The 12,581-nt window shown below is 36.6% G+C and overlaps 1 protein-coding gene across 3 annotated transcripts in view; it reads left to right on the top strand.

Moving 5' to 3' along the window:
• Positions 1–12,581, top strand: part of HADHB (hydroxyacyl-CoA dehydrogenase trifunctional multienzyme complex subunit beta) — a 38,240-nt gene that overhangs the window by 12,725 nt on the left and 12,934 nt on the right. For all 3 annotated transcript variants that reach the window (XM_082356914.1, XM_082356912.1, XM_082356913.1), the window contains exons 4-6: positions 2,105–2,204; positions 7,260–7,304; positions 11,185–11,284. In XM_082356914.1, coding sequence (XP_082213040.1) covers positions 2,105–2,204; positions 7,260–7,304; positions 11,185–11,284 — 245 coding nt within the window. The remainder of the gene's footprint in view (positions 1–2,104; positions 2,205–7,259; positions 7,305–11,184; positions 11,285–12,581) is intronic.

Genomic DNA, 12,581 nt, shown 5'->3' with positions numbered 1-12,581 from the left:
GTGGTAAAAGAATTTACCAAGCCAGAAGTGAGGGTAGAAAGCGAGATTTATTGAGTACAATGTAAGGGAGTGGCAGGCAAGACCAAGGGGGCATCTGCCTCTTCTGTATTCTAAAATGCATATATATCATGGCTCTCCCAGCTACACCTCACTTCTCTTTGGAGCTTTAGTTTTGCATTTCTAGCTCTCTGTCAAATGGACATATCCACCTGGTTGTCTCTCCATCACCTCAAAGTTAGCATGTTTAAAATTGAGGTCACTTTTCTTCCAAAACCAGTTCTTACTCTGTGTAGAATAGCTAGGTTTTCTTAGTCTCTAAGCTTCCTTTATAATCCTGTTTTCCTTTCTTTCCATATCTGTTTGGTCACCAAAATACATAGTCTTCCTTTATAAAATCTCTTGTATTGGTCCCTTCCTTTCCATTCACAATGATACTGCCTTTATTTTGGCCGTTAGCACCACATGCTTGTTTTTGCTACAGACTCCTTGATAATCTCCACGTGACTTTATCTCCTTCACCAACCAGTTAGAGCTGCGAGGAGAATCTTTGTACCCCATTTTATCATGACTCTTAGCTTTCACTACTATTTTCTTTAAGTTGGTTGTAGATACTTATCATAAATAGCTCTCTGTGACATAAGTGTGTGTGGTAAGGTGATTGTTAAAATTTTATTCCCAATTCTTTAGGATTTTTCTCTTTCTCTGGTAATGAAGGAGTGATGATAGGAGATGAATTTCAACATTAACAGCAATAAGAAAAGAATGAGACACATGTAGATACAGAGATCTTCCAGCTATATTGTTAAGTCAGAAAAGTAAACATAATACACAAGTGTGTGTATGTACATGCATAAAAAGAAAAAAAGTGGTAAAGTATATACACCAAATTAGCAGTATCTACCTCTGGGAAGGAAATTACATGGCAGCAGAAGACATAAAGAGGGAACTTTAGTTTTACTCTCCATATTTTAGTTATGTTTATTTTTCTTTTAACCACTAGGATATGTTCATGTTTTATTTTTTAATTAAAACATTAGAGAAAGTTTGCTCTCTTTTTTAAAAATTTATTTTATATGTTTATTTTTGGCTGCGTTGGGTCTTTGTTGCTGCTCACGGGCTTTCTCTAGTTGCGGTGAGTGGGGGCTACTCTTTGTTGCGGTGCATGGGCTTCTCATTGCGGTGGCTTCTCTTATTGCAGAGCACGGGCTTCAGTAATTGTGGCTCGTGGGCTGTAGGCGCGCGGGCTCAGTAGTTGTGGTGCACGGGCTTAGTTGCTTCGCAGCATGTGAGATCTTCCCAGACCAGGGCTCGAACCCATGTCCCCTGCATTGGCAGGCGGATTCCTAACCACTGCGCCACCAGGGAAACCCCAAGGTTGCTCTTTTGATGTTAGAAAATAACTAGACAAATTGAGCCAGAATTCAGGAAGCATGCTGGGTTTTTGTAGAATGGCAGTAGTCACCAACCAAATGCCTTTATTTCTACATAGAAAAGCAAGAATATTAAGCTATATGAAGACTAAACGATATCAGTCATTGTAACTTCTAATATTAAGGGCAGACTTAATTGGTTGCTTTCAGTGGAATAGATTGTCAAACATTTGATTAAAAAAAAACAAAAAACAATTTGTTAATGGCATAAACAACCTTATCATTAGGTATAATCTCTGTATTTACCTTAAGTATTTTTTTGAAATTTGTAAATGCTAGTTAATTTCTTAATCCTTTTTTTTTTTTTTTTTTTTTAGTTCAAGTGGTTTGGTAAATGACAAATGCAGCTTGGCATTGAATGATATAATTCTTCTTAGAATGTCTGTCTTTAAAAATGTAAAAAGTCATTTGTCTTCATATATTTTATTTTATTTTTTTAAGATTTTTTTGATGTGGACCATTTTTAAAGTGTTTATCAAATTTGTTACAATACTGCTTCTGTTTTATGTTTTTGGTTTTTTTTTGTCCCCGAGGCATGTGGGATCATAGCTCCCTGACCAGGGATCAAACCCGCACCCCCTGCATTGGAAAGTGAAGTCTTAACCACTGGACTGCCAGGGAAATCCCTGACTTCATATATTTTAGTTAATTGTTCTTTGAACTTTCTCTGAAAGCTGTCCAGACGAAATCGAAGCAAACCTTAGCCAAACCCAATGTAAGGAACATTGTGGTGGTGGATGGTGTCCGCACTCCATTTTTGCTGTCAGGCACTTCGTAAGTATGAAATGATTTTGTTACATGTTCTTTCTGTCTTTTTCTTTTTTCTCTCCAGCTGTATTGAGGTGTGGTTAACAAATAAAAACTGTATATATTTAGGTTGTACACAGTGATTTTTTTTAAGGTATTCAATGTGATGATTTTATATATATATATATATATATATATATATATATACATACACATATTGTGAAATGATTACCACAGTCGAGTTAATTAACACATCCACCACCCCATGTACTTTATTTATTCCTTTTTTTAAGGCACTTTCAAAAGGGATCTTTGTCAGTGTAACCCAGTAGGTAATACTATTGCTAGTGGACTAATATATGAAAAACATTTTCATGAAATTAATACAGAATAAGTCAAGCCAGTGGTGAAATAATGTGACAAAATTTGTTTTTTATTCTTTCTCCTGAGTAAGCCTCATGTAGTGTTAGATTGAACCAGTCATATTTTTTTTTTTTTTTTTGAACCAGTCATATTTTAAAAACCTAGTGTGGGACCAGATAGTTTGCTTCTAACAGAGATGTCCTTTCCTTATCTGAAGATAAGTACTGTATGTTGTTTCTGTGCCTCTTCAGCAGTTTGAATATGGAGAATGTGGGCCCATGGGCATTCTGAAGGGCCTTTAATCTATGGCTTTGGTTTCCTGGAAATTATCAGAATTGGAGTTGATGGACTGGTCCAAACCCTGGTACAGCACAACCCCAAATATATGGAATAAGTATGATCCTAGGGGGCTTCCCTGGTGGCGCAGTGGTTGAGAATCCGCCTGCCAGTGCAGGGGACACGGGTTCGAGCCCTGGTCTGGGAAGATCCCACATGCCGCGGAGCAACTAAGCCCGTGAGCTACAGCTACTGAGCCTGCGCGTCTGGAGCCTGTGCTCCGCAACGGGAGAGGCCGCGACACTGACAGGCCCGCGCACTGTGATGAAGAGTGGCCCCTGCTCTCCGCAACTGGAGAAAACCCTCGCACAGAAATGAAGACCCAACACAGCCAAAAATAAATATAATAAATAAATAAATTAATTAATTTAAAAAAAAAAATAAAAGAATGATCCTAGGGCTTCCCTGGTAGTGCAGTGGTTGAGAATCCGCCTGCCAATGCAGGGGACACGGGTTCGAGCCCTGGTCTGGGAAGATCCCACATGCCGCGGAGCAACTGGGCCCGTGAGCCACAACTACTGAGCCTGCGTGTCTGGAGCCTGTGCTCTGCAACAAGAGAGGCTGCGATAGTGAGAGGCCCGCGCACCGCGATGAAGAGTGTCCCCTGCTCGCCGCAACTAGAGAAAGCCCTTGCACAGAAACGAAGACCCAACACAGCCAAAAATAAATAAATAAATAAATAAATAAATTTATTTAAAAAAAATAAATAAATAAAAGAATGATCCTAGACCAGCCCCCAAGTTCCCCAGAACCAAACTGCTATTCTCCCTAGACTTTCCTCCTCCTTTTTTGTCCCCAAGTGAGGCCCAGGCTGTCCAAAAGTTGACGATGGACATTGGGAACTAGGTGCAAACTAAATGAAACATTGGTTCTATTCTGTTTAGATTGTTTTATTGTTCGTATTTTGAACTAGCAGTTACTAACTTAAAAACATTGCTAGGGGGCTTCCCTGGTGGCGCAGTGGTTGAGAGTCTGCCTGCTAATGCAGGGGACGCGGGTTTGAGCCCTGGTCTGGGAAGATCCCACATGCCGCGGAGCAACTAGGCCCGTGAGCCACAACTACTGAGCCTGCGCGTCTGGAGCCTGTGCTCCACAACAAGAGAGGCCGCGATAGTGAGAGGCCCGCGCACCGCGATGAAGAGTGGCCCTCACTCGCCGCAACTAGAGAAAGCCCTCGCACAGAAACGAAGACCCAACATAGCCAAAAATAAATAAATAAATAAATTAATTAAAAAAAAAAAAAAACATTGCTAGGGAATGTCAGGCATCTGCTAAAAATAACGAGACCTTTCTGTACTAATATGGGAAGATCTTGAAGATATGTTAGGTGTAAAAAGCAAGGTTCAGAGCAGTGTGTATAATGCCACCGTTAGTGGAAGATACAGACCTGTGTGTGTGTGCGCGCGCATACATACACAAACGTTCGTTTTTAAACGATAGTTTAGAACCTAGAGAGTATTTTCTTATATAAGTGAATGCTGGTGAAGTTTCTTCATTCACCCTCTTCTCTCAATATAGTATTATAACTTTCCTGTACTGACACAACAGCAGTAAGAGTGAGAATCTGAAGCTTTAGCAGCAGAGAAGTGATGAGAGGGGATCCTCCTTGTACTCCGCAGTAACAGGGTAGGAAAAGAAAGTTCCATCAAGAGAAGAAAGTTCTTGGCTAGGAAGACCATTTTTTTGTAAGGGCTGTTTGTATACTGTGTAGAAGTTTGATTCCAACTGTTTTACTAGCTGTTAAAAAAAATACAAACACGCTCAACTATATTATTTACTTACATTATTTAAACATTTGCTTTGATAATTGGTATTTGCGTGAAGTTTGAGATATTCAGCACATTAGCATAGGGTTTATTCCTTTTGTTGTGTTTTATTATTGTGTTTTAGTTTAATTTAGGATCCTAATTGAGAAAGAAGATAAAGTTCATGAGTAATTTAGTGACACAGAGAAGAGCGTTGAGTAATGTAAGAAAATACAGTTAATAGAGAAGAAAGAATAAAAATTTTAAGGCAATATTCATGTATAGAACAAAAGTGACCAAAAAATAATATAGAAGGAAGAATTTATAGAGAAGACAAATAGTTAAGTCATATTATTAATCTTATGATTGAGGCGACAAATGAGTCTTCTATAATAGTAGATCATTTTCTAGGTAGAAAAAGATCTTTTTCTGTTTAATTTGAAGAAGCTTTGCTTTCAACTTGAGTGATATTTGAAAGACCAGGTTTTTCTTAGAGGTAGAAAGCGCTTTGGAAGCACTCCTAGAAGTACTCCAGCAGTGACATTTGGGAGTCTATCAGGCATCCTGGTAGAGAGGGGTATAGGAGCATGGGAATAAAGATTGTAAAATGCTAACTAATTATGGTTCAGACATTTTAAAATTGACACACAACTTTTTCCCAAGTTATTCTGCTCTAAATTTGAGGGAACTGGTTTTACCTATGAAAGATTTTTAAAACTACTGATGATTCTTCTGTGATTCAGAGTAAAAGTAAAAACATTTTTGGATTTTTTAGGTTATAATTTTTAGGAATTTAAAGAATGAATATTCTTATATAATCCAATGGTTAAATCTTTGACTTAAAGGGAATTTATTTTTTAAATTTAAATAGACACACAGAGTTCACATCCACTTCTTGGTTTCTAAATACCCATTCTTCAGTAGAAGGAACCAGGCTTCCTAGAAGAATGACTAGGTCTGGGCCAAAAAAAAATACAAGATGCACCTGGAGCATTTCGGAGTGCCAGAAAGTAAAGAAGTGCTTTAAAAAAATGGAGCATGTCAATAGGACACAGGACTGGGAATTCCCTGGCAGTCCAGTGGTTAGGACTTGGTGCTTCCATTGCCAGGGACCCGGGTTCAATCCCTGGTCAGGCAACTAAGATCTTGCAAGCCATGCGGCTCTGCCAAAAAAAAAAAAAAAGAGGACCAACCTAAAATAACTTTCAATGACAAAACCTGGAACAATTTAATTAATAAGTTATGATGGTATTATACCATAACCCAAAGAATACATCAGATATCTGTGAGTTCAATCTGATATAAATAAATGATTGAATAAAAAATAAAAGAGAAAGGACAAATCTTTCTTAAAGAAAAATTTCGGTTAATAAATACAGAAGGAATGAGGAAAATAAATAAATAAATCACCATTAGAACACCACAGGAATAATTGCTGCAACCAAGATCTACGAATGAATGCTAAAATTAGTGGGTGAGAAATGTTAAGAAGAAACAAGATAACTGCATAGCCTCAACTCTCTCCCCTCAAGTATTTATTAACTACTGTGATGATTTTAACATATGTCCATAATTTCTTTGTTACTTTTTCCACTAGGAAGTAGAGCTTAATTCTTCTCCCCTTGAGTAAGGGCCAGAGTAGTGACTCATTTCTAACAAATTGAGTTCAAAAAGGGAAAAATAGTGAAGAAAACCATACTTTAACCAAGTGGTCAAGTTAACATCACCAGTAATAAGTCATGTTGCTATCACGTACACTCTGATAAGAAGCAATGGGAAGGCACTTTTACCTCTGTGATACACTTCCCTCAAATCCATAACCCCCGTCTTCCAAGTGTCAAGGTCAAGAAAGATAAGGGAAGACTGAGAAACTGTCATTGATTGGAGGAGATTAAGGAAGCATGACAACAAAATGCATAGAAGCATGACAACAAAATGCATAGATTAAGGAAGCATGACAACAAAATGCATAGATTAAGGAAGCATGACAACAAAATGCATAATGCCCTTTTACTGGAACAGACCAGTAAAAGGGCATTAGTGGAAAAACTTGTGAGGTCCAGATAAAGTTAGTAGCTTAGTGAATTGTATTGTGCCAGTATTAATTTCTTAGTTTTGACAAGTACATCATGGTTATGTAAGATTAGCTTTAGAGGAAGCAGGGTAAAGAGTATACAGGAACTCTGTTCTATCTGTCCAATTCTTTGTAAACCTCAAATTACTTCAAAACAAAATTTTCTTAAAAGTCCTAATGTATTGCTCATGTCCCTTGAGACATCACAAAATAAATAATGAATTTTTTAAAAATAAAATAAAGGAGAACTTAAAAGGTGGGGTTTAAATAAAAATATTTTATTAAATAAAATATTAAATGTTAAATATTTAACATGTGTCATGCTGAACAGTAAGACAGTGGGCAAGATTCTTGTTCGTTCTTAGCCAGCTCAAAAGGAGTCAAGGCTTGCCAGATTTTTAAGGATGACAAATAGCAAAGTCACACTATTTCTTCATTTGGAATGATGTTAAGTGCATTTATAGCAGCATATGTTAGATTATTTCTTTAGGTATTTCAAACAGAATGAAAAACATTTTTTATTAAAGCTCTAGGCTTTTGGTTTAAATTATTTTCTTTCCCCAGATATAAAGACCTGATGCCACATGATTTGGCTAGAGCAGCGCTTTCGTAAGTAAATGCAGTTTCATTTTAGTTCTTATTTCATTAAAAGTACTTTTCTCCAGTTTTTACACTTGAAATAGCATGTTTAATAGAATTTCCATATCTAAGATATGTTAACTTTTATGTGGTGAGAAAAAACAGTAGATTTTACAAGATTCATTTATTCTTCATTTTAGCCATATGTGCTACACAAATTCAAGCAGCTGGTGAATGTCAGCGACCTTTATTTTGTAGGCTTGACTATTTCTTGGCATTGACAGTATTCCTTAATGAGTACTGTAGCTAGCTGCCGGTTGTAAACAATGTAGGGCTAGATTGATCAGGCTAGTCCTACATTGATCAGGCTAAATACAATACATATATTTGATGATTATCTTAGAAACGTCATACTGTACGAGGATAGCTGAACAAATTATGTAAATACAGAGGCAGAACCTGTGTATACAGAGGACCAACTGTACTATGCCATTTTATTTAAGGGACATGAGCATCCTCAGATTTTGGTATCCCTGGTGGGATGGGGATGTGGTTATTTATCTAGAAAAAAGCCTAGAATGAGACCTGAAGGTTCCTGTGCAAACCAAATAAAAATGTAAAATTAGATGTGGTTGCATGAGATTGAGATGGAAGAATAATTTGATGAGAGTCAACATGTAAGGCATTATCATTCATTGATGCTTTGCCTTTGTGTCTTCAAGCAGCTACAGGTCTTTCATAGTTTGAAAAAACCCTTCTTTGCACCTTTCTGCCCATCTTGTTCTGTTTGTTCTCTTCCTGCCAGCCTTTAAGAATGAATGAAAGCAGCAGTTGCTTTTCTTTTCTTACTATCCATTTATTCTCCTTAATCCCATAATTGCTTCCATTCCCATTGCTCTACAGTAACTATACTTTGGAATCTTCTCTTAATAATGACTGTGTAATCACTAAACGCACCATTTTTTTCTCAGACCTCAATGACTTTGTCTTCTATAGCATTTGACACTGTCAGCTGTACTTGAAACTGTCTTCCTTTGACTTCATGTTACACCATTACGATTTTCCTTCCATTTTCTGACTGATTCTTTTCTACTTCTTAAAAAACTGGATCCCTTCTTCTATCTCTTTTTTAAAGGTATTTTGTAAGTTTTAGTCCTTAGAACTTTGCATTTCTCTGTATGCATGCTTTTCCCTAAAAATCTCATCTACTTAATCTTTATTTTTTTATGTAGAGGACTTCCAAATCTCTAAATCTGACCTCTTTTCTTAGGTATCTCAAGCTCAGTGTGTAAAAAATAAAAATTATCTTTTCCCTGAAGCCAGCTTACTTTCCTGTTCCTGATAATGGTGCTATTTCTGATTATGGTCCCAGGCTGGAGATTTACAGGTTTTTCCTCAACTTTCTGAATTAAAAAATGTCAACTATACAATAAAATTGAAAGTGAACCCCTAAATACCCCTCACTTAGCATTAATAAGTGTTATTATTTTGCCATGTTTTCTATAGCTTATGGTTTGAAGCATTTGACATTGTTTCAGGCATCTTGATACTTCAGCCTTAAATTCTTCAGCTAGTACTCCTAAGAATGAGGACCTTCTCTGTTATCCACAATACCATTACCATAGCTAGGATGATAATGATTGTATGATAACTTCTAATATCCAGTTCATAGTCACATCCCCCTCACTTGTTCCAAGAATGTCCTTTCTTTTAATTTTTTTTTTTTCCAAACCAGGACCTGGTCAAAGTTCATATTACAAATGAACATGTCTCTTTGGTCTCTTTTAATTTAGGACATCCCTCCACTCCACCCCCGATGACAGTGACTTTTTGAAAAGACCAGGCCAGCTGGCCTGTAGAATGTCCCACATTCTGGGTGTTTCTTCGTAGTAATATTTAACTTTCCTCTGAATTTCCTATAAACTGGAAGTTAGATCTCTAAGCTTGATTAGATTCAGGTTAAACATTTTTTGGTAAGAATGCTTCATAGGTAAAGTGCATGGGTATTGCATCATGTTAAGAGGCGCATGATGTGTAATGTTAAATCTAACCACTCGGTCATGGTGATCAGACCACTAGATCTCTTGATTATAAAGGTGTATTTTTTTCCTTTGCAATTAGTAAGTCACCTGTAAAGTGATATCTTAACAGCATGTAAACATCTTGTTCCCCAACAACCTTTGACCAAATGGTCTTAGCATTCATTGATAATTTTTGCCTGGATTAGCTATTATATTAGAGATTACAAAATTATGACTTTGATCATTCTTTTATTCCTCCTATATTTATTGGTTGGTATTTTTCTGTAAAGATCAGCTTTCCTTTTTTTTTTTTTAAGTGATGTAGACTTACGAATTTTTATTTATTAATTGTGTTAAAGCCAAGCTTGGTCACTGTTCTTTTTGAAGCTCAGATTATCCCATAGTTTATCTGTGGGAGTTCCTTCAAGTTGGCTCCTATGGCCCTTTTGTTTGTTAGTATAATATTGTTTTTTGAGTGTAATTTGCATACAATAAAATGCACATATTTTTAAGTATATAGTTTGATGAATTTTGTCAAATGTGTACACCCTTGTTCCTGTTTTTGCTATGGTCCCACTAATGTTTGAGTGCTTTCTTATTTTTGGCACAAAAAAGATCAGAGAGGTTCATTTTGTACTTTTCTTGCCTTAGACCTGGCCTCAGTCGTTTTTTAAAAAGTTAATACCTTTAGGGCTTCCCTGGTGTCACAGTGGTTAAGAACCCGCCTGCCAATGCAGGGGACACGGGTTCGAGCCCTGGTCCGGGAAGATCCCACATGCTGCGGAGCAACAAGGCTCATGTGCCACAACTACTGAGTCTGTGCTCTAGAGCCCGCGAGCCACAACTACTGAAGCCCGCGAGCCACAACTACTGAAGCCCGCGAGCCACAACTACTGAAACCCACGTGCCTAGAGCCCATGCTCTGCAACAAGAGAAGCCACCGCAATGAGAAGCCTGCGCACCGCAACGAACAGTAGCCCCCGCTCGCTGCAACTAGAGAAAGCCCGCACACAGCAACAGAGACCCAATGCAACCAAAAATAATTAATTAATTAATTTTTTAAAAAAGTTAATACCTTTGCTAGTAAATGGCATTTAGAAACTAAGTCTGAGTTCAAGATGTGCTCATTCCTACTGGAGTGTTATTGCTTCTAGTCTCTATCAGTGATCAGAACTAGAAAAATATATGTTATTTAAATTGTGTTTATATTGATATTTCAAATTTAAATTTAACATAACTGGGATTTTACTCTTTAATTTTCTGTTTGTTTCTCTTTTCTTCTTTTTTTAAAGAAATATTTTTTTATTTATTTGGTTGCACCAGGTCTTAGTTGCAGCAGGTGGGCTCCTTAGTTGTTGCATGCAAAAACTCTTGGTTGCAGCATGCATGTGGGATCTAGTTCCCTGACCAGGGATCGAACCTGGGCCCGCTGCATTGGGAGCTCGGAGTCCTAACCACTGCACCACCAGGGGAGCCCCCTCTTTGATTTTTGACTGAAAACTCTGGTTTATGTATCTGTTTTATCCTATTTCAAATTATTTTTTTTTTAATTTTTTTATTGGGGTATAGTTGATTTATAATCTTATATTAGTTTCAGGGGTACAACATAGTGATTTAAAATTTTTATAGATTATATTCCAAATTATTTATGATTCTTCCTATTTAACTTCTCATTGCCAATTGAGCATCAAAGGTTGACTTTTTAAATTAGACTTTAATTTATTTGATAAGGTGCCACATGCTTGTCAAATTAAGGAAAAGATACAATCTCTACTCTTAAATCCAAAGTTAACCTTTTAACCAAAGTTAACTGTAGTGCTTTATGTGATGATCTATGGCACTACCTTGAATGTATGAAATGTTTCTTTGCTTTGGACTTCTGCTGGCAGGGGTTTGTTGCATCGGACCAGTGTCCCAAAGGATGTTGTTGATTATATCATCTTCGGCACAGTTATACAGGAAGTGAAAACAAGCAATGTGGCTAGAGAGGTGAGTAAAACAAACTTTATATTGTTTAAAGATTGATAGGAGAATCAATTTGAGTTTTAATTAATAAAATTTACTCTTTAAAAGTTTTTAAAATTCATTAAAGTTATATTTGACTTAAATGTGATTTTACTACTTGAATTATTTTATATTTAAAAGAAATATAGTATAAATCAAATGACGTACACTATACTAGAATATATTTATACTATATATCAAATCAATTATTTAAGCTGGTTTGGGATATTTTAGTTTGTTTTCTCTTAGGAAAATAGAGATTATGGCAAAGTATGGCTGATGTGACTTTTAGTAATGCTAGATATTGTGGCCTCTAACTTAAAATTTCAACATTTTACAAAGAACTTATTTCATAACACGGTTTTTATTGGAGGTAGCCTTGCTTATTCATTTGTTCCCTTTGACTAGATGACACATAGGGCAGTTTCTTTTTTAACTATTTCACAGGCGTTTACTTTTACCCTAGTTGGCAAAGCTCCATGTAGTGTTTATTGGGCAGCTGAGATAATGACAGGCGTTGGAACTTCTGCAGCATGTTCTACAGGCATTTCATGATGAATAGTCCAAAAACATTTTCTGGGCTTTGTTTCAATTCAAAAGTGGCTATTTGGGTAAAGTTGGCTCCAAAGCACATTTCATTGTGCTAATAAGCATTTTCTTTATTTCTGGTTTGTGCTTGCCATATTATTGTGTTCAGTATAGTTGGAAGGGCAGTAACTTTCACCACTGTCAGCCAAGAGAAGGGGAAATGAGCAGAACTGAAAGTATTTGTTTTGTCCCCCCTTTTTACTCATCAGTATATGTTAAGACTGCTGAAGGCTTGGTGTTACCGAAGTCCGCCATAATCACCTACTGTATATTGTAGGGAGGCAGGAAAGAATTAAGAACAGGAAGAGGGTTTTTTTTTCCCGTCCTGATTTTTTTGTTTTTCCCTGGACCTTCACCCTTCTAAATGTATCAAATATGACAATTTCATGAGTATATCAACATTTTCAACTTTTATATTCTGAAAAAAACAAAGTGACTCTTATAAGAGCACTTAAAAAGTAAATATTAAATCTGTTTCAATTTTCTCTATATTTCTATTCTATCCCAACACTAAAGCCATAATTTTTTTTCTGGAAATTTTATATCCGTATGCAAATCTCAGCTATTGATTGACATGTGGTAGATTCCCTCTCCCAGCCCTGTACTAATACTAAAGGCTAAATTGAGGGGATATGTTATAAGTATGTCTCTCTATAGTTGTTTTATAACCTAAAGGCTACTGTGACTTCCAGCT

The sequence above is a fragment of the Balaenoptera borealis genome, assembly GCF_965194805.1.
Source record: "Balaenoptera borealis genome assembly, chromosome: 15".
In the NCBI taxonomy this organism is placed as follows: domain Eukaryota; kingdom Metazoa; phylum Chordata; class Mammalia; order Artiodactyla; family Balaenopteridae; genus Balaenoptera; species Balaenoptera borealis.
This window is presented reverse-complemented; position numbering and strand designations above follow the sequence as displayed.